Here is a 19,043-nt window from a genome sequence, read left to right on the forward strand (position 1 = left end):
AAATTTGCGTTTAAGAGCACATTTCAAGATAAAATCCATCCCAGAAAAAATTCAAAGAGCAGCAAGTGCAGGCACTGAGATATCACTCTTTAACTTGAATGGCGTTCCAGAAAAGAAGTGCCCAGAAGTCCAGTAAAATCATCTGCCTTTGCTAATCTAATCTCTGTGACTAAGAGAAGAAATTCCTAAGCATGAATACAAAACAGGATCAAAAGTATATTAAGTATACAAATAATATCTAAAGAGTACACACTTCCCTATTTCACAAAACCATTTCAAAACCATTTATAGATGCTTTTGCCTTGTACCAGCCTTTTTTATATTTTTAATTATKGCTTTTCACATTTTGTTAGGTCTTGTTTCCCATTCATATCTTGTAGACTCAGAGAGCACAATGGATTCTAAATTGAACTTCCTGACAGTAAGAACTAGAATTACAGAACACGGGAGGAAAACTCAGAATGAGAATTTAATTTCAAATGAACTTAAGTAAATATACTTCATTTGTTATCTAACCACTTCGGCCTTCGCATCAAACGATGGAGACAACTGCTGTTGAAGAATCGTATAATAATAACGGAAGAGAAATACAATGGAACTTTATTAAGTATATTCTTACTGACAATTTACYGTAGACTTAAATTAAATTTTGTTAGAAGATTTCCTTAAAGTAMTTCCAATAAATTATTTTTATTAATTATGTTTAAAATGTCATAGTTAATTTGCTTTTGAGGAAAAAATTATCTTGCCATTTTGTAAAAATATAACATTGAAATAAAGCATATGAAGACGGAAAATGGTATGTAGGCACAGAAAATGAAATAGTCTAATGACTAGTATACACAGAAGAAAAAAAACCCTCAAATAATCATAGAAATGGATATTTAATTTTTTTCCTCCCATAATAAAGTAATAATTGCATCCTTTTACATCCTTTTTACCTMCAGTGTCCTRTTAAAAGCAAGGTACACATTGGTAYTGGGGAGAGATCTGAGAYACCATAAGAGGGAAAAAGTTTCTAAAATAGTTTTTGCATCATGTTTTAAACGTACCTAATGTTTTCTGTTACTCAGAAAAACAAGAGCTCAGTACAATGAGAAGATCTGCCTCTCTCCAAGACCATGTTGGTCCATGGAAAATTGAATCACAACATCTCAAAGTACACAAGTTTTAGGAAGGGCTTTACCAGYAAAATGAAAGCTTTGAAGTTTTCAGTCCCGAGAGAGCAGCAACAATCTCTTCCCTCTGCAGCAGCACTGGGCAGGCAGAGAAGCCTATTTTACTGCAGATCTGTTAATAAACTGGAACTCAAGCTTGGATACTGTTAAATCTGGAAGCAAACCCATCAGATAACTTTAAAACATGTAAACAGAAAACATGAAACAAACACAAGTGAAGCAACGTKGGTTATCAGCAACTCCCCCTGCCACAAACCACCATAACTCACAGCCCAACAATGCCCACTGAAATTTAACCCCAGTTATGATACCAAACAAACAAGGACAGGTTTTAAAAGTATYAAGTTCTTTTTCTTCTCTCTCTTATTCATACAGCGAAGAACATCATACAAACATTGAGAAATTACTTTTCAATCCCATTTCACACTACATTGTCCCTCCTCTTTTCCTTTTTCCCTGACATCCCCATAGGTAAATGAGATTTTTAAATTCATTTCTGGACCTGCCAGCTTATGAACACAGAGAAAAATCTGTTCCAAGTACAAGCTTCCAGACCAGCCCGCTACAGAGCTTATTCCTATGTACCTGAAAGAGACACACATGAACCATGCATGTTCAGCAGACAAAGCCTTTGGAGATGGACTTCAGAAAGAAATTCTAAGAGTCCAAAGTGGTGGGAAAAAGAAAACAAAACCAAATAAACAACAAACCTCTTTTTTTTCCTATTTTTCTTTCTCATAAAAATCAGATAAGTTTATCATTTAAAATGATGCCAAGGCTATRAACCTCTCTCTATTACTTTCTTTCGTGTTCTTACATGGCAAGAAAAAAAATCTGCTGAAACTGCTAGGCATCAGCCAAATTCAATAAACCAACACTATCTCTAACTGTAAATGCATCACTAAGATAAATGAATGCATAATTGGAAGAGTACTAATCACTCCTTAATGAAATGCTGAAATCACCAAGAAAGAATACAGCCTTGGTGATTAAAGCTCAATTTTTTTGGGTGCTCAGAGCTAACAGAAATAGAAAGAGAGATTACAACTCATGCATTTAAAGTATTTTACAATGATCATTACCACTTAGCAGAAAAGCATTATTTCCAGAATTTAATTTTGAAAAACTGGCTTGATATTTTGCTGACCTACTACAAAATCACATTTGTCACCTGTAGACTATGCCTAGCATCCCGTATTTCCATCATAACTTAACCACACAACTCTGCTCTTACGGTACATTCTTATAAATGGCCTCTTACAGCTGAGCTTCCCTTGGCTGCTCTCACTGCATCTGTACTGTACCTTCTAACCCCAAAATTAATTTGCTATTGTTAGAGAACATCAGATCCCACTTTAGCATCATATTAACAAAAACACTTTTTTTTCATTCACAGAACTTACTTGTTCTACTTCTGCACAAACAGTACATAAAGAGGAGCCTGGAAAAAAAAGTACAACTCTTTCACATAAATCTTCTAAATAGAATAACAACATCCCAAAAATGAGTGCATTTTGATGATTCCACTGTGGCATCCTGAAAATTTTCAGTATCCAATAAAAAAAGTAAGCACAGGTGCACTTGAGATGCTACAAAATTATTAKCTCTCCAATAGAAAGYGGAACAATCATATGCTACCAAAATTAATATYAGATAGCTTCACCTCAAACATTCTTGCAACTATTTTGTTCCAACTGTCCTTATAGGAGCTCATAAGTTACTGCAAAAAAATTTAAAGAAGTATGCATAAACTTTGAAAGGACACTGTGAACTAATTTAAATTTCACATTAGTCATTTCTGGTTTTCCCTAGGATTGACTCAATTACATGCAAGAACATAACAAAAAATTCCATAAACCTGACATCACTTTCTATGTGTTCTACTCTTTTCCTAGCTACATTCCACCATTTTCTTAATGGGACAAAAATAAATATCTTTACAATGCAAAGGAAAAAGAAACAAATACAGTGACCAAATTAACTTTTCAACCACAGCACCGATTTGACTACAAGTGTTTTAAAAACAGCATTCTTTTACATAGTAAGTTTGGGACCCACTGGTTTCTTGGTGCAGGGTMGGTAAAGAAACAGACAGCTAAATTTATCTTAATTTTGATTTGTTTGGCTTTACATTACAACAAAGAAAACATTAAACCCCACAAAAGCAGCACTGGCTATTATGAGGATAATCAACTATTTTATACTGTAAATAAAGTTTAAAAGAAAAAAAAACAAAACAAATAAGCACATTTAGGGACATACAATGAAAGAACTCCCAAACACTGCCTCCACATAATTTGTCAGTGAACACAGTTCAGTAAAGAAAACACATATGAGGCAAACTTTCTATAAAGACTGAATTTTCAGTCATTTGTTTTGGATTTTGGGTTTTGTTTTTTTTTTTAAATAGAATTTAACTTCAGTTCAAACATTTTTTGTTCTCTTAACCAGAAAAGTATTTCTCTACATAGAGTTTGGTACAGTTCAATTTAACCAAATACACTCTTTTTTGTATTTCTCCTAAAATCACTGCAGCACCATAGTTGAGTCTCTTCGCACAAAAGACTCCAGTTCAACACCAGTTTTAGACAGAAAAAGCCACCTTTGCTGCACATGGCAATACACACCACAGGGAATAAAGGGAGAGCTCAACTACAAGCACAWGGGCAAACACCACCAGCCACCATAGCACTTGAAATAATGGGACAATCTCAGTTGTTAGTCAGGTGAAAAATCGACCCAGAGAGAAAAACACTCATGATGGTCCCTCCCACAGGGTGAAAACCTATCATACAGCAAGCAAAATCAAAGAACAAATTTAGTTCCTTAAAAAAACTTGTCAGGGGTGCCTGACTTGGGACTTTTGAGTTTTAAGCCACACACATGAATAAATATTAACAATTATTTGTTAATTAGTGGCTTTATTATTTTCTTTATATAAAGCAAACATATCATTTCAGCGTAAAAATTTGCTTTTCAGGCTTCAAAAATTTTTTTAATTAGGCATATTACCGTATTATTTGAAGCTATAATACAGCCAGACAAGAGCCAGTTTCAGTGTCAAATGCCCAAAGCTAGTCCCTCAAATGAACAACGCTGCTGACATGTGTGGTTTTTTGGTGATAATCTTTTTAATACTCTAAAATGAACAGTCATCATTTCACTGAGATCAGTGAAAGATTCTAGTGATGAATACTTTTAAGAATGATGATGTTTTGGCATTTCTTTGGTCTGTAATTGCAACCTAGACACTTAAAGTTAGCCATTATTTGAACCACTTTCCTTATTCTCTGATGAAATGTGTCTTGGTCAGTTCTTCAGATGTCTTTAAAGGATACTTAATAAATTAGAGTRCAAACTCAAAGTGTTTTGTACTAATACACTCTACTTTTTTTTTTTCATAAATCTGCAGAGTTAGGAGACAGTTCAGTCCTAAAATTGTGTACAATACAGAACTGCACAATAAAGCAAAGTAATACAAAATACTTATCTGAATCTTTCCATCCCACAGCAACACCGCTGCACATGAACATTCCAATAYTGCAGGATGGGGCAATCTACCTCTACAAAACTGTCTGCTTTCATATCCACATTTAAGCTTACGTTGTGTTCCTCCACAAGCAGCAGCATGACACTGGTGTCATCCTTCAAGTTGCTGAACATCTCCAATAAACACTGTGAGGGTTAACAGCAACACCTGCTGATGGGTGCCCTGAGCAAGACAGAAACCTCCTTAAACTCACATTTATCACTTGTCTCCTATTCCAGYAGGTGACCAACACACAAGAGCTGCTGCTGCTCCCAAAAGCGACAGCTCAGACGCAGCGAGGACCGAACTGTGCCACACCAGCACTTTGCATGTGTGCTCTAAGCCACACTTTAAATCATTTCACACATTGCAATGTCAGCGTGGATAACCACTGCCAGAACACGACACAAAATCCCCCCAAGTCAACCACAGGTTCAGGTAATCACGACCTCTCTTTTTACAACATAAATGCATAATTTCCGCACCACTCTTTGATGAAGGGACCACAGACTTAAAAAGAGGAAACAATTACAGTCATTAGAATTTCACCCAAGCGTGAGATTTAATCTCGGGCCATGGTCTTGCCAATGGCTGTGGGGGTCTCAATGGAGACAAAATTGCTCTGTGGGAGAAAAAAAAATGCCTTGATGATGACATTAGTCAGCAAGAGAGACTGAGCTTTGTCTTCCATCCAACAGCACAGTCAAATACAAGGAAACTATTTTCCCTCCCCCTCTTCTTGATCCTGAAAAAGAAAGCTACAATTTTGTTTTTCTCTCTGAAATGCAGTTTTGGCATAATTTGGAAAACTTTCTTCCCCAAAGCAATACTGCTGGAAAGCTAGTTTTAATRTAAGAGAAGTAGACTTAAACATGAATAAACATCTGTGACAAAAAGAACATTTTCCGTGCCTATCCTTATTCATATAACTGCATAGTTCTATCAACAACTCTCAAACACTCCTATAGCTTTTGTTTACCCAACAGGTTCTCAAAAGACCATTTCAAATTTTACAGAAGAATCATATCTGATGTATGTTCACCGGATCTACAATGCATTTAATGGAAACAAGACAGGTGAAACTTGCTGAAAAATCAAGACGAAGTTTAACAATTAAAAAGAACTCTGAGATCCAAGAATACGAGTACCCTCACATGCTGATCACACGTTGCATCCCAAGTAAGACAGAAAACAAAGGAAAATGTAAGCACAAAAGACAAGAAAGTGCTACAGACAATTGTATAAATTCACTTTTCCAGTACTTCAGAAAAACCAGAGCTGCAGTAGACCAAACAGCCTTCATGTTCCTTCTATAACATGAAGTCAAACAAGACGTTTCTCAACAAAACAGTAAGCCAAAATGAATCATCTCTTCTGTAATGTCCGAGGTGAGGGAGTGTGGAYTCTTACCCAGTTCAACTTCTATTAATCTCAAAATTCAAACCTCAATTTTGATTTCCCTTTATCTCCTTTACCTCCACGATGTTCCTGAATACAATTTATTCATTTTTATTTAAGCTACCCTCTCTATTCCATTTCCTTTCCTTCTACTATTCACCAATTCCTTCTGCTGTTACATTAAACATGTATATATTTATTATTGTTTGTGTGGTCCCAACTACCCCTATGGTAACCCATCAGGTAATGCTGACAATTACAATCTAATGTAGAATTAATCAGCTTAAGTTTGAAACCGAGATTGTAATTCAATTTGGAAGCCAACACTAAACAGTTCATGTTCACTTGAAGAGATTAGATAGACTGTGCAAGAACATTTTYGTAAAATAATTGATAAGGAGATGGGAAATAGAATTATTGGTATTTACTTAGACTGCAACACTTTCTGGAAGCAAATCTTTTAAAGGAAACACTTCAGAACAGCTCCTTAATCTGAATTTTACAGATAGCACAAGAATATTTTCTCACAGAATGCACAGGATCTCTGCAATCCCRGCCATCCTGAGCTGTTCAAGTCTCTTTGCTGAAGCTCTCACTCAGTTTTACCCCATAACGAGCTGTGACCTACAGAACACAATGTGTTCAAGAATCCAGCTGAAAATTACCACTGTAGAACATCTGTCCTTGCTCTTCAGCTTGCCAGGCCAACCTTAGGGATCCCAGACAGAAAACAACTCACTGCCACAAGGAAAAACAACTTTTTATTACACTTAACACACTTCAACAATGACAGTGTGCAGGTCTGGTTTGCTCACTTAGTGAGATCTGCTGCACATCTGCTTTACAACTATAACCTCATTTTTCCCATCTGCATTTTGTTTTTCTWGGGGTCTTCATATATAATACCAAGCAACAGACATCCAAGAACATGAATTATTATTTCTAGTTAAAAAAAAACAAAAAAAAAACCAAACAAAACAAATATATTAAGGAAGTCCAGCTCATGGCTCCATCAAGCTAACCTAGCTATTAAAATAGGGTTTATACAWAAGCAACACATCAATTTGTATCTAGCATCTACTAATTGAAGACAACTTCTAAATCAAGATACAGAACAAATACAGTAGAACCTTATAAGGCTGGTTTGTCGATTAGCAGACCACTGAATTGCAAAATTGGACTATTTAGCAAGCATGCATATCCATCATCAGTAAAAAYGCTGCTTTGAAAAATGCACTTTGAATTTATTTTGACAAGGGTAATTTTAGCTATAAACATGCTTCATATTTTACAGTAAGTTGTTCTAGATTTTATGCAGTTATTTATAATAATTCCCTACATTAGCTGATATTTTAAAACACCTAAAAATTGATTAATAAAGCTTCCCCACTCTTCTGAACAGCTTACAAAATAATTTAAAGCAAGAATAAACATGAAGCAAAAGAGGAATGAAAGGTGGTTATTTGATGAATGCTTGCACACAGTGTGACGGAACAAAGAAATTCTGTTTTTAAACCAATAGGAAAAATGATCAAACAGACTTGAACAGAACCATTACAGTGCTTCATTATTAAGTTTTCCTGAGAAGTTGTCATGGTTTTATGTCAAATAACAAAGTGTCAAATAACCCAATTTTGTTGTATACAAGCAAACATAAGCACAACCACTCAAAAGCTTTTCAGTAAAATTGTCATATATTAACAAGGGACAATTTAACATTGAAATAAKGTTCAATAAAACTACCGCTGGTTAAAATCTAAATTAAGATTGAGAAATCCATCATAAATCACATCTTTYGAACAAGAAATGCACAATTATTTTTACTTTTTAAACCAAACACAGAAACCAGTACATTTCTGACAGAATTGTATGAAGCAGGAGAAGAGAATCTGATTATTTAATATAACTTTTGRTATCAGGAGACAATGGCTCTCTTGCTCATTTTAAACTTTTCAACCCATAAAATGAACAGAAGACTATTCCTGCTTTGGTCTCTAATWCTACCCAAGAGTTCTTGTGTGAGTTTAGGAAGTTGAACATGTGTAACTTTAACAGAGAAATCAGCTTCAAACCAAAATTGCAGAAAAGGGCATAATACAGAAATAATAACRGCAGTCCCACTGTCACATCACTCACAAAACACAGAAATGAGAAGCAATGCAACACATAGAAAATTAGAACCATTAAAGTTATGATATAGATAAAAAATCCAGAAGACCCCTATTTTAAAGTACCCTGCTACACTCTCCCCCCCAAGTTTCATCTACCCAATCTCACACAACAAATCCTATTTCATACAGAAGWGGTTCAAAGCCGATTTAGTCCAACCAGCTTGCTTTTGCCCAGTTATTCAAGGACAGGGGAAATGGGGAAGGATATAAAAGAATGGTGCACATTAAATTCCATGGTTCCCACATCAAACCAGTTGTTTTGTCTCACCTGTGTTTCATGTCATATGTAAAACAACATCCCACACATTTTTAATGCTTAAGGTATAAAAAGCACTACCCAAATTACAGATTAAGTAAAACTAACCTTCCTTAAAACACATAGGATGTTTTCTTTAAGAACGAGAAAATTAACCCAGAGTTGTGTTCCAAATCTTCTACTTAATTCTGTTTGGATTCACAGCAAGGTCACTCCCCCAACACTGACCTGTTACCCCAAGTACTTATCCCAAAGATCCTACATTGTAAGCAAACACTGCCCTCTTGTGCACTGCAACATCCAGGAGACAAAACTCCACTTCGGGGATTGTGGAGAGGGACCTTCCATGTAACAAAATTTTTATACTGGTTGCCTTTTCTTCATGCATAGTTCCTTAATTAAAGAAAAAAAAAAAAAAAAAAAAAGTGGCTTTCATTTTAAAATGTCAATAAAAATACTCCTTTGTATTGTCTGACAAGTATCTGGCACCAGCCTAATTACAGTGATTTTAAAAAAGGACACTGTTTCAATTTCATTTATGGAAATAAAGTTTATTGAAATTTTAATACAAAGCAGTGTCAGCAATTCACAAGCCCCATGAACCCAGAGAGTCTAATAGGTTTAAGAAAACATTCACACTAGCACTAGCTGAAGACCCCTGACCCACCAGTATTTCCGTAACATCACTACATCAAGGTTTGTGGATAGSAATTACACTACACAAGAGTTGCATGTTAATTTTGGGGTTTTTCCAGCAGAACAAAGTTCATTATTATTTTAGTCTCACCTTAAGCTGGCAGCCAAAGATCTCAAGATTCTCCAGAGACTTTTCTCTGACCAGAATGATATCTACTTATCAACGCAAAGCATTCTTTCCTCCAGAGGTTTCCCTTCATTCAATATCTGCACTCAACAGCAAACACAAACAGCATCCACAAACACATCTATAACTAAAAAACTRCTTGCTCTCTCACCTAGAACAGAAAAAAAACAAGAACTGTCACATCCTCAACAAACAAAAGCTCACATTGACAGAAATTGTTTTCCTTGCAGTAATGCAAAGGTAACCCAAAGTTTACAAATCCTCTTAAAAGCTTACAACAAACTCAGCAAAACAACTAATCTGTGATAAAAGGTGGGGGATTTTTTTGTGATATTTTAATCATACAAATAATCTGCGTCTGACTGAATTTGAATGCTGGTAGCAAGACCACATTTCCCTTGATCTCCCAAGCCTGTTTTCATTGTACTCATTTGCATCAGCAAGACATGCTTTTGCTATGCTTATTTCCCCCTCCCCAAGCTCTAGAGYAAGTTCAAAAGTCTTGGCCCCTCCAATGTATCAGGTATGAATTAATACCCTTCCTTAGCAGAACACAGCAACAAAGTGGAAACAGACACTTGCAAGGCAGTTTTCTTTGAAAGGAACTGCAGGGACAAATGGTGACAATGAAGCTCTAGTTATAAAGTAAAAAGGTCAAAGGTTCAGACAGGCATAAGGGTTACACAACTACAAGTTTGTCAGAGTTCCCCCCAGCCCAGGTTTAGACAACCAGGGTCAAGCAGTAGCTTTCCAATTAAAACCCTACAAGGATATTCTATCCTTTGAACTTCATAGAGAGGGAAGAGAAAAAAAGGACAATTTTCTGATTTAGAAGTTCTTTTGAGGACCCATCTCAAAATCGAACAGATAAAGGGCATCTGACAACAGCTCACCTAAAGCAAACACTCGGTATCCCTTGGCTGCCTGTGTGGGGGAAGCTGGGATGAGGTAATCATGTTCTCCTGTATTAGTGTGCTGACCCTTTGTAGGGCATGAAATTAACCATCAGCAAGGAAAAAATCTGCTACTGCTTAAACTACTTTGCTACGCAAAGTGGTCTTAAAATGAAATATGGGGATTGAATTTCTTCTGGCAGATTAACTTGTCTAACCTCTCTGCAGGCATCCCTTCCTGCTGAACTCATTTGAGAAACTGTTCCAGACCCTACTGGGTGCACAGGTCTGCGACAAACAAATGTAAAAGCAACTCTTATTTTATTCAACGACATTAACWTCAGCTTTGTGGAAGATCAGGAGCTGAACATTAAGAAAAGAACAGAAGCTTAAAAAGAACCCATAGTGCTGTGACAGAAACAACCCTCTCTCAGTGTGAAATTTTACCAGAAATACCACCCTAAATCTCTACAGCAACAGAGGAATGCRGTAAGGACAAAAATACCAGTGATGTACCTTGCAGACTTTCCTTCAGTGCACGAAGTTAAGTGTAAAGCTGATGTTGATGCTTCTCACTGCTCGTGACAAGCTAAGAATTGGCCCTTAAGGTTCAGTTACTGAGGTTTGTTTGCTCTCCTCAGCAAGTCAGACACAAAAGGCTGTAAACGCTGTTCTTGCTGTACTGCTAGAGACAAGATCCTGCTGTACCACAGGAAAAGTCTGAACTTATTTTTAAATAAAGAGCTCTGCTCTTGTTTGAAACAGTAAGACAAAAAGAAATACATAGCGCAGTCCAAACCATAGAGCTACCCAGAATAACTTAATACCTTCCTGCCACAGACACACAAGAGCCTTAAAAGGATATAAACCAGCATGGTTTAAATACAAGTGAAAGGTATGATGTAGCACATCAAGTGMCTATTATTTATTCCATTCCAACCTTGACTATCACCTTCCAGCTAAAACTTCAACAAAACATCTTGGGTGAAACTGTCTGCAACATTTCCAATTCCCAGCATGCAGGTAAAGAAAAAAAAAAACCCAAAACAAAACACTTTTGATTTAACATTTGATATATTTTGTTTTCAAGGACAAGCTTCACAAGAAAAATGTAGCCACACAGAATGAAATACRACTTCCATTTTTCATTCCATTTGGTTGCTGCTCAAATATTCTGCATTCATTTAATCCTAAGGTATTGTGTCTGAACAAGCATCTTGTGAGTGACTGAGAGAAGTATTCACAAGGTCAAGCACTACCTGGTACAGCATGACAAAAATGCAGTACCAGATTCAGACATGAAAAAATCAACTTCAGGAATTAACTACATACAGAAATATGTTAGTAAATAGTAACATTTAATCTTTAATGAATTTATCATYTTTGTACAGCAAAGGAATTAACCCTTACAGCACTGTGGGAGCACAGAAAAGAAGACGGATAAGAGATAGATAACCTGGGACACCACTGGTGAAAACGGCTCTCTGGAGAGAGGAGCCAGAAAGTGACTCCTCAGGAGACCCTTGAGCTCCTCACCTCATGGGACACCTGAGTGAACAATGCTGGTGCTAATCAGCCATAGCAGACAATGTTTCCATGAGATGGGATCACTCAAGGGAAGCCAACTAATTTATACCRCCTTCAATGAAAAAAGACAGCTTCAAACAGTAAGAGGATGAAATAACATTTTCACAGCTGTAGATTTTCCTGCAAACCCTCCATGCACATGACTAACACAGAGCTTCATGTTTCAAACCCTTGTATCCAGCTCCCTTGTCTACAGCCATCCTACCTCTAGCTTTTCTGTATGTTAACTTCTACCTATAGCTACCCCAGGATCTGAAATCAGAACAGTGGTATTTTACAGAGGTATGGGAAATCTGAGGTGCAGAGTAAACATAGGAAGATAAAGTTATTTGCACTTAGGTCTTATTTAAAAACTATATAGAGAAAATGTGMAGTAACTGGGAAATCACAAATTCCATCAAAAGGAGAAGAGTAGTGGCATTCCTGGTTGCAGAGAAAATGTTTGGAATGGTGAACCCTTAACGCTCAGTGACAAGGAAGTATATGAAAATAAACCTAAATTTTTCAAGTATCATTATCTGGGAGGATTCACTTTCCATTCCTGAAGTAGTGAAAAAGTTGCCAATATTAAAACACACATGAACACCAAAGAATGTGTCCTGTTACAGAAGACATGCTACACTTCAGTTTGAGTTTCACCAAACCACATCAGGCCTGTAAGAACCTAAATAATCCCACAGGCACAGATCAGGTTTTATCATCAAGGTTTCACYTTTCAAACCTGGTAGTAAAGCCACAAAAAGCATTCACTATCAAGACACATCTATGTTATGAGGCAGAAAACTGAAGTTCCCAATTATTTACACTATTAACACAATTTTCTCTACATTTTCTCTACAACCCTTTCTTAACACACAGAATTGCAGTAAGTYACACTAATCAACTGTTTTCAGAAAGATACATAACTTGCTACAACTGGAACTAAGTGAGTTTGATGTGCAAATGTATCTGAAAGACACATCTGTAAAGAATCATTTCTGCTGGGAAGAAGGTTCTGTCATGTCATCTCACCCAGTCCACATCTTCCTTCTCCCTGCATGGCCTATCAACAAGCAAAACTGAGTAACTTATTCAGCTGATGTGGACAGCTGTGATAAATACTTTGAAGACCTTCAAAAAAACAACAGAAAGCTACGAGAAGTCTGTATATCAAACAATCACCCCAARTAAGTGCTAAAGTTACTGAAAACCAAAAGTGGTTAAAGCTAATTTCTAAGTTTTCCTACATCCCCTTCATGAGAAAGCTTACACCACTCAGATTAGGTGCTTCTGGCAGAAAGGAATGTCTGACTTCAAGTGACTCTTCAGTACACCCAAGAAACATTTGCCAAAGTAAACTCTCCTCTTCAGAAGATAATCAGGTGCTTAAAATTACTGAAGATTGATAACTCATTGTACAAGAGGAAACTACAAGACCACAGGTTTCTGAAATTAAGAAAACAGCCACTCTTTTGCAGCTTGGAGCATCCATTGATGATACAGAGCATTTTTCTGCTGCTGAAAATCTTTTACTACAGTAAATCTTTACTACCCTAACCACAAGAAGCACAAACAATACAACGCAATTTACAACGAAACTTACAAATAACRCAGCCGTTCACACGGGTTAAATTCATACATCCTGAAGAGTAAATGAGCCTGAACATCAGTCTAGCCGGGAAAAAATACTGACTGATGAAACTACCACCAAGTTGTCACTAAAGGGACGCTGGCAGATGAAACAGAGGAACTGAACTTACAGGCTGATCCCCGTAGATGCATCAACCTGTGACCACTTTCAATTCCTCCACCTGTGACTCCATCATATCCTTAGTCGAGGACTGACCACCTCTTAATGCTTTTTAGAAGAGAAGGAAGGGGGAGACAGAACAAAATGAACTAATTTAAAATTAGCTGTAATGCAAACTAGATTAACCTTACTATATCCCCTACGAAGACTAAAATAAAGAGTGACCAAAATCCACCAAATTAGGTTAGAACTCCCTGGTCCTCCAAGACCACACGGGCATGCCCAGCAACTACATCATAGCTCACAACTACAGACAACATCAAACTGACAGCTTTAAAAGGCGAGAAGATAGACATTATAAGGCCATTCAATGCCATTATTAGGCCTCCATACACCATAAACAAAACTTTTCTTTTAGTAAGTGTAAGAAACCTGAGCACACCTGACCATCCAAACACCATCCCAAGAACTCATATGTACMAAGTGCTTTCCTATGAGCACTGGTTCTTTATTTGAAGGGCAACAACGACAAAGCGTAACAAAATCATAAGGTCCGCGAAAAACCTGACACCCCCCGTCCCCTCGGTTGGGCATAGCCGGACACCCCGATCGCCACCGGCCCCGCTCCCACCGCAGACACGGGCGGACACAGCCCCGCAGAGCACGGACCCCAACCAGGGCTGCGGCACCCCGGGAGGGGCGACAGCCCCGGGGCGGGCCGGGCCGGCCACCCCCGCGCCCCCCTTACCGCCGATGATGGTGCGGATGAGGGAGGCGTGCCCCGGACAGTCGACCAGCGTGAACTGCAGCTCGCCGGGCCCCGGGCCCAGCTGCGGCGGCAGCGCGGTGCGCAGGCACGAGAAGCCCAGGTCCAGCGTGATGCCCCGCGCMCGGCTCTGCGGCGCCCGGTCGAAGGCGGCGGTGGAGCCGGTGGTGCTGAGCGCCCTCGCCAGCGCCGTCTTCCCGCTGTCGATGTGGCCCAGCACTCCCACATTCACGTTCAGGACGCGGGCGGCCATGACGGCGCTGCGCCCGCCCGGTCCGTCCCCACAGCGCCCCTGCGGCAACGCGGGCCCCAACGCCGCCGTTCCGCCCGTCGGGGTCCGGGGCGCGGGGGGACGCGGCGGGGCAAAGGCTGCCCAGAGCCAGCCCCGGGCTGCTCGGAGCCAGCGCGGTTCGTCCGCTCTGCGCTCCTGGGTGAAAACCACCGGCCCCCAAACACCCCGGCTCACCTGTGTGCCCTGCGCTGTCCCTGCCAGGCACTCCTGCAAGGAGAGGCAATTTCAGCAGTGACTTCCATGGTCACACGCACAAGAGCGGGGCACCMTCCCAGCTGTGTGCCCGGCCTCAGAGCCAACAGGCCTGGGAAGAGGTCATTGTCATGCCCTGAGCATCCGCACCTTCGCTCCCATATTGCCCACTCTAATTACAAGCTGCAGGGCTGCTTAAACCCGCTCACTGTCACATCACCCCCTCCATTCTGCCCCCAAGGATATCCCGGTGCAGATGGAACTGTGGCGACCGGGTTTGATTGAAAAGTCGCATGGACTTTGCAAACTCACGTGAAAAAGTGGGTCGCGTTCGGATCATTTACTGTCCTTACACTTAATAAATTCTAGGCTTGCACAATTCATTTTTCTGTAAAAGTACATTTAAGTGGGTAAGATGCTTCTTTAACAGATTTAGAACCCAAGATTATTAACAGTGATGAACAGCTCTCCTGGAAACCACCATTACCCACCACCAAAACAAAMAAAMAAACAAACAGGTGAATAAACATTGGAGAGGCCTGAGAGCATCTCAGAGGCTGAGGGCAGGATCACTTCACTGATTTAAGTCACTTCAGTAGTGGCAAAGGAGCCCAAAGAAACTCTTCAGATTATAATAGCTGTTTACAAGCCAAGGAACAGCAATGGTTACTAGCAGACAGAAGATTTAGGCTCTAAATTGGACTCTAAATTAGGCTCATGGACTTCCCATGTGTCCACTACTTTGTGAAAGCAGGCTAGACTTGTACTATAATATTCTATTTCTTTTTTTCTTTGAGAGCAGTGCTGTTGCTTTTCTGCTCACCCTATGAAGAAATACATATTGCTAATAGTAATTCACATCTGAATAACTAATGAATAAGCCAGAAGTGTAAAATAACTTGCCTAAGGTTACTGTCAACATCATGGATTTGATTTTTAGGCTTTGACTCCAAATTCCAARCTTTTTCTTAAAAAGAAAGCTGCGTTATATAACAATATTTTCAATATAAGGGTTGGGTTTAAAGCTGGATGAAAATTACTCCTCCTTCCCAAACACAAGGAAGTAAAGATGACAGAATCAATGACTCAATGAAAGGGGAGGTGAGGGTGGGATTGCAYTTTTYATTTTTCCTAGCACTCAGTRCTATTTGAGAGACAAYTGTCTCCCTAAAGGAAAGACATGAACTCACAAGGAACACTGAGCTAGCCTGGCTAATCAGCTCCTTGTGCAGAGTAGTTCAGCCTGATGGGAGCTCTGTCATGGGAGCCAAATTAGGCATAATGTCACTTTTCAGACCAAGTTCCCAGGCTTTGAATAGTTTCCTGTKMAATCATAAGGCTCATGTACATTTCCTTGTGAATCTGTTACATCAATATGCACTTGCAAAAGGGAAGGGAAAGTTTACATCAATTCCCATAGGGCCCTAAACGGTTAGAATCCACACAAATATCCCTGTATCATATTACCTACCCTTTACTTCTTTTCTTTTAGCATTATTACATTACTTCAGAAGAGGTGGGAAAAGGTCTGATTCTCAACCAGAAAAGGTATTATCCCAAGGTCCTCCCAAAACATCTAAAATAACAGCCATTTTCCAACAAGCCTTGACAAAGTAGAAAGGTCTAAAACTTTGTACAGCTCTCGAGAAAACTGGCAATGAGGTCAAGGTGTTCCTAATTCAACACTCATAGTGTAAGAGGCCACAGCAGAGCTCAGGTAAGATCCATTTTGGTTTGCCAACACAGAGATGCATTTTGCTCAGCCAGAATTTAGAGAGATACTGGATAGAACTCATGGGATGAAAAAAAAAGATTCTTTCTGTTGATAGCTAAGGAAGGAGGATAAAWCTCCACAGGAAAATGGATTCAATTCCACTCCTCACAAGACAGTGGTGGCCCTTCTTTTACTCCTGAGTGACCTGCACGAAGGAGAAGCATCAAGCAGAAATGGGGGGTTAGTTTTCTCCTTTTAGACACAGAAAGGATTTGCAATTCTCTAGACAGRGAAGCAGTTGTTCTTCTGTAGAGGGAAGGAAAAAACCCCAGTGGCTACAGCTTTGTTGTTACCTCTTAGAACAAACTTCTGTCTCCAGGGTTTGAGAGCTGTGGATCTGATCTTGCCACATATCACTTGAGGGAATATTAGAGTGCACGTAGTACCTGTAAAATGAGTTATTTAAATCACCAATATCAAGAAGAAAGAATCTGATAAAGACAGAYATAAGCACTTTCATTCAGCATTTAGAAAGGTCCTTTCTATTGSCTTACAAAGTTTTAAAATTAATTACAAGTTTGGAAATTAAGATATGCCATTTGGTAAGACACGTCACTGCTATTGCATTGAAGAGTAGAAAACAGAAATCAGTTTCTTTTGCAGGAAACAAAACAAGACAGCACCACTACCACCACCACCACCCCCTACCCCGGCATGAAGGTCTTGGTATTACTAAAATGGAGAAGGAAACCTGGCAAAATGAAAGAATCCTAGCTTCCCCAGATTTTTCTATAGCTCTCACAAGTTTTGAGGCATTTCCTTGATTTCCCCTAAATACACTATTCCCCTTCCCATTTGTTCTCTCCTATATGGAATTTCTTCCTTAAAATGTGTTCACTTTAATTGCTAAAGTTTATGGACTCATGGGAGAAAGGGCAGGAAGTCAGACTTTTGGGATAGAGTAAAAATGTAAAGGTCATTCACACACTCACACACACATACTCTCTCTCACTCCAAAAATAATACACTATTTGACAGTTTCAGGATTCAGCATGTCCCACTGAAATTTGAAAGCTTATGTGAAACTAGGCCATGTCCTGTAACCTCAAACATTTAGTCTAGGAAAACAGCTCTCAAGTCTCCAGCTCCCACATCGGGTATCGCATGACGTCTGTGCCAAATAGGAGACCTCAAACCAGGGGGCAAAAGAAATGTTGGTAAAAYGAGTTGATTAAACCTGGGGAATAACAGTTCAGACTGTTAGTGACAGGTATTATTTTTTCTGGTTAGCTGGCTAGTGAAATATTAAATTATACTCAAAGCATCCATAGAATGAGCTGGGTCACACAACCTTCTTATGTTCCATCTGGTGGCCTGGACAAAAGAGAAAGAAAACCTATGCTTTGCARTTAAATTATTTTATCCTCCCCCTCTAATATGTTAACTATTTAAAAAAATCACAAAAATCATGTAAAAGTTGAGGTTTGATATTTCCTCATACTGATGTACTACAACACACCAACTATAAAAGATGATTTGCACTACTGAACTTCAGTTCTAAACTTCCCAGTAGTTCCACTTGTACTGTGCTCTTCCTGGGGAATAAACAATTAATCCTGTGTGGTCTAAAGGATTATTGTTTATTTTCCCTCACCCKAATGTCCTCTTTTGMCACTCTTTAMCTGCAACTTCAGGACAATTCTCAARGAACATATGGAATRAGTAAAACAATCAATACAATGAGCAATGCCAAACCTGGCACAGTTAAGTAATACTTAGGAGCAAATAAGAGGGAGAAGCCATCCCCACATTTATCAAGCAAACCATTGTTTACTGGTTCTTATTTATATTGAGGTATCCTCTTCTACTACAAACAAAACCAAATAATTTTGAAAACATTTTCTGCAGGTCAATACWAAAATTGTACCTTCATTGCGGCAGCAGATTTTATTTACTGAACAATGGTCAGTTTTATTTACTAGCAATGGTCACTAGCAGACAGAAGATTTAGGCTCTAAATTCTGGGTTTGAGACATCATATTGCTGTAGACAAACAACACTCTGTTTGTTACTCACTTTTAGCAGGAAAAATCCATAATTAGTATTTCTAAAGTGGAAGAACCTCACATAGTGTATCTGATTTTTATAGACATAGAATATTTCTATCCTTCCTCCAAGCTACAGTGAAGATTAATAGCAACACTCTATTCCTACCATCTACATTCCTGTATATTGGATTTCACAAAAAGTAAATAAGCAAATATTATTAAATAGACTTTGAAACGCCATAATCTCAAAACCAGGTCTTGCTGCAACATCAAACAAGATAACATGGAACATATGGACAAGTTTCAGTCTAAATTAACAAATTATTATGTATTTCACCCTTTTGAAAAGGAGGGTCATACCTAGCCTGAACCCCTTGATAGCAACAGCACTGCCTTCAGAGCTCTTACCAGACTTGCTAATTATTCTTCCAGAACTGGCAGAAACTTGAACTCTGACCAGACTTACC

General features: G+C 38.7%; 1 protein-coding gene across 3 annotated transcripts in view; it reads right to left on the reverse strand.

Annotated features, from left to right (window-relative positions):
• The window catches only part of EEFSEC (eukaryotic elongation factor, selenocysteine-tRNA specific), a 120,086-nt gene extending 105,477 nt beyond the window's left edge, over positions 1–14,609 (reverse strand). For 2 of the 3 annotated variants that reach the window (XM_057390241.1, XM_057390243.1), the window contains exon 1: positions 14,313–14,609. In XM_057390241.1, coding sequence (XP_057246224.1) covers positions 14,313–14,583 — 271 coding nt within the window. In that variant the 5' untranslated portion in view covers positions 14,584–14,609. Of the gene's footprint in view, positions 1–1,186; positions 1,260–14,312 lie in introns of those variants that run through there. The other variant, XM_057390242.1, reaches the window with a different exon arrangement.
• Positions 14,610–19,043: the final 4,434 nt, after the last annotated feature.

The sequence above is a fragment of the Malurus melanocephalus genome, unplaced genomic scaffold, assembly GCF_030028575.1.
Source record: "Malurus melanocephalus ecotype Western Australia unplaced genomic scaffold, MMel_1.1 scaffold_24, whole genome shotgun sequence".
NCBI lineage: Eukaryota > Metazoa > Chordata > Aves > Passeriformes > Maluridae > Malurus > Malurus melanocephalus.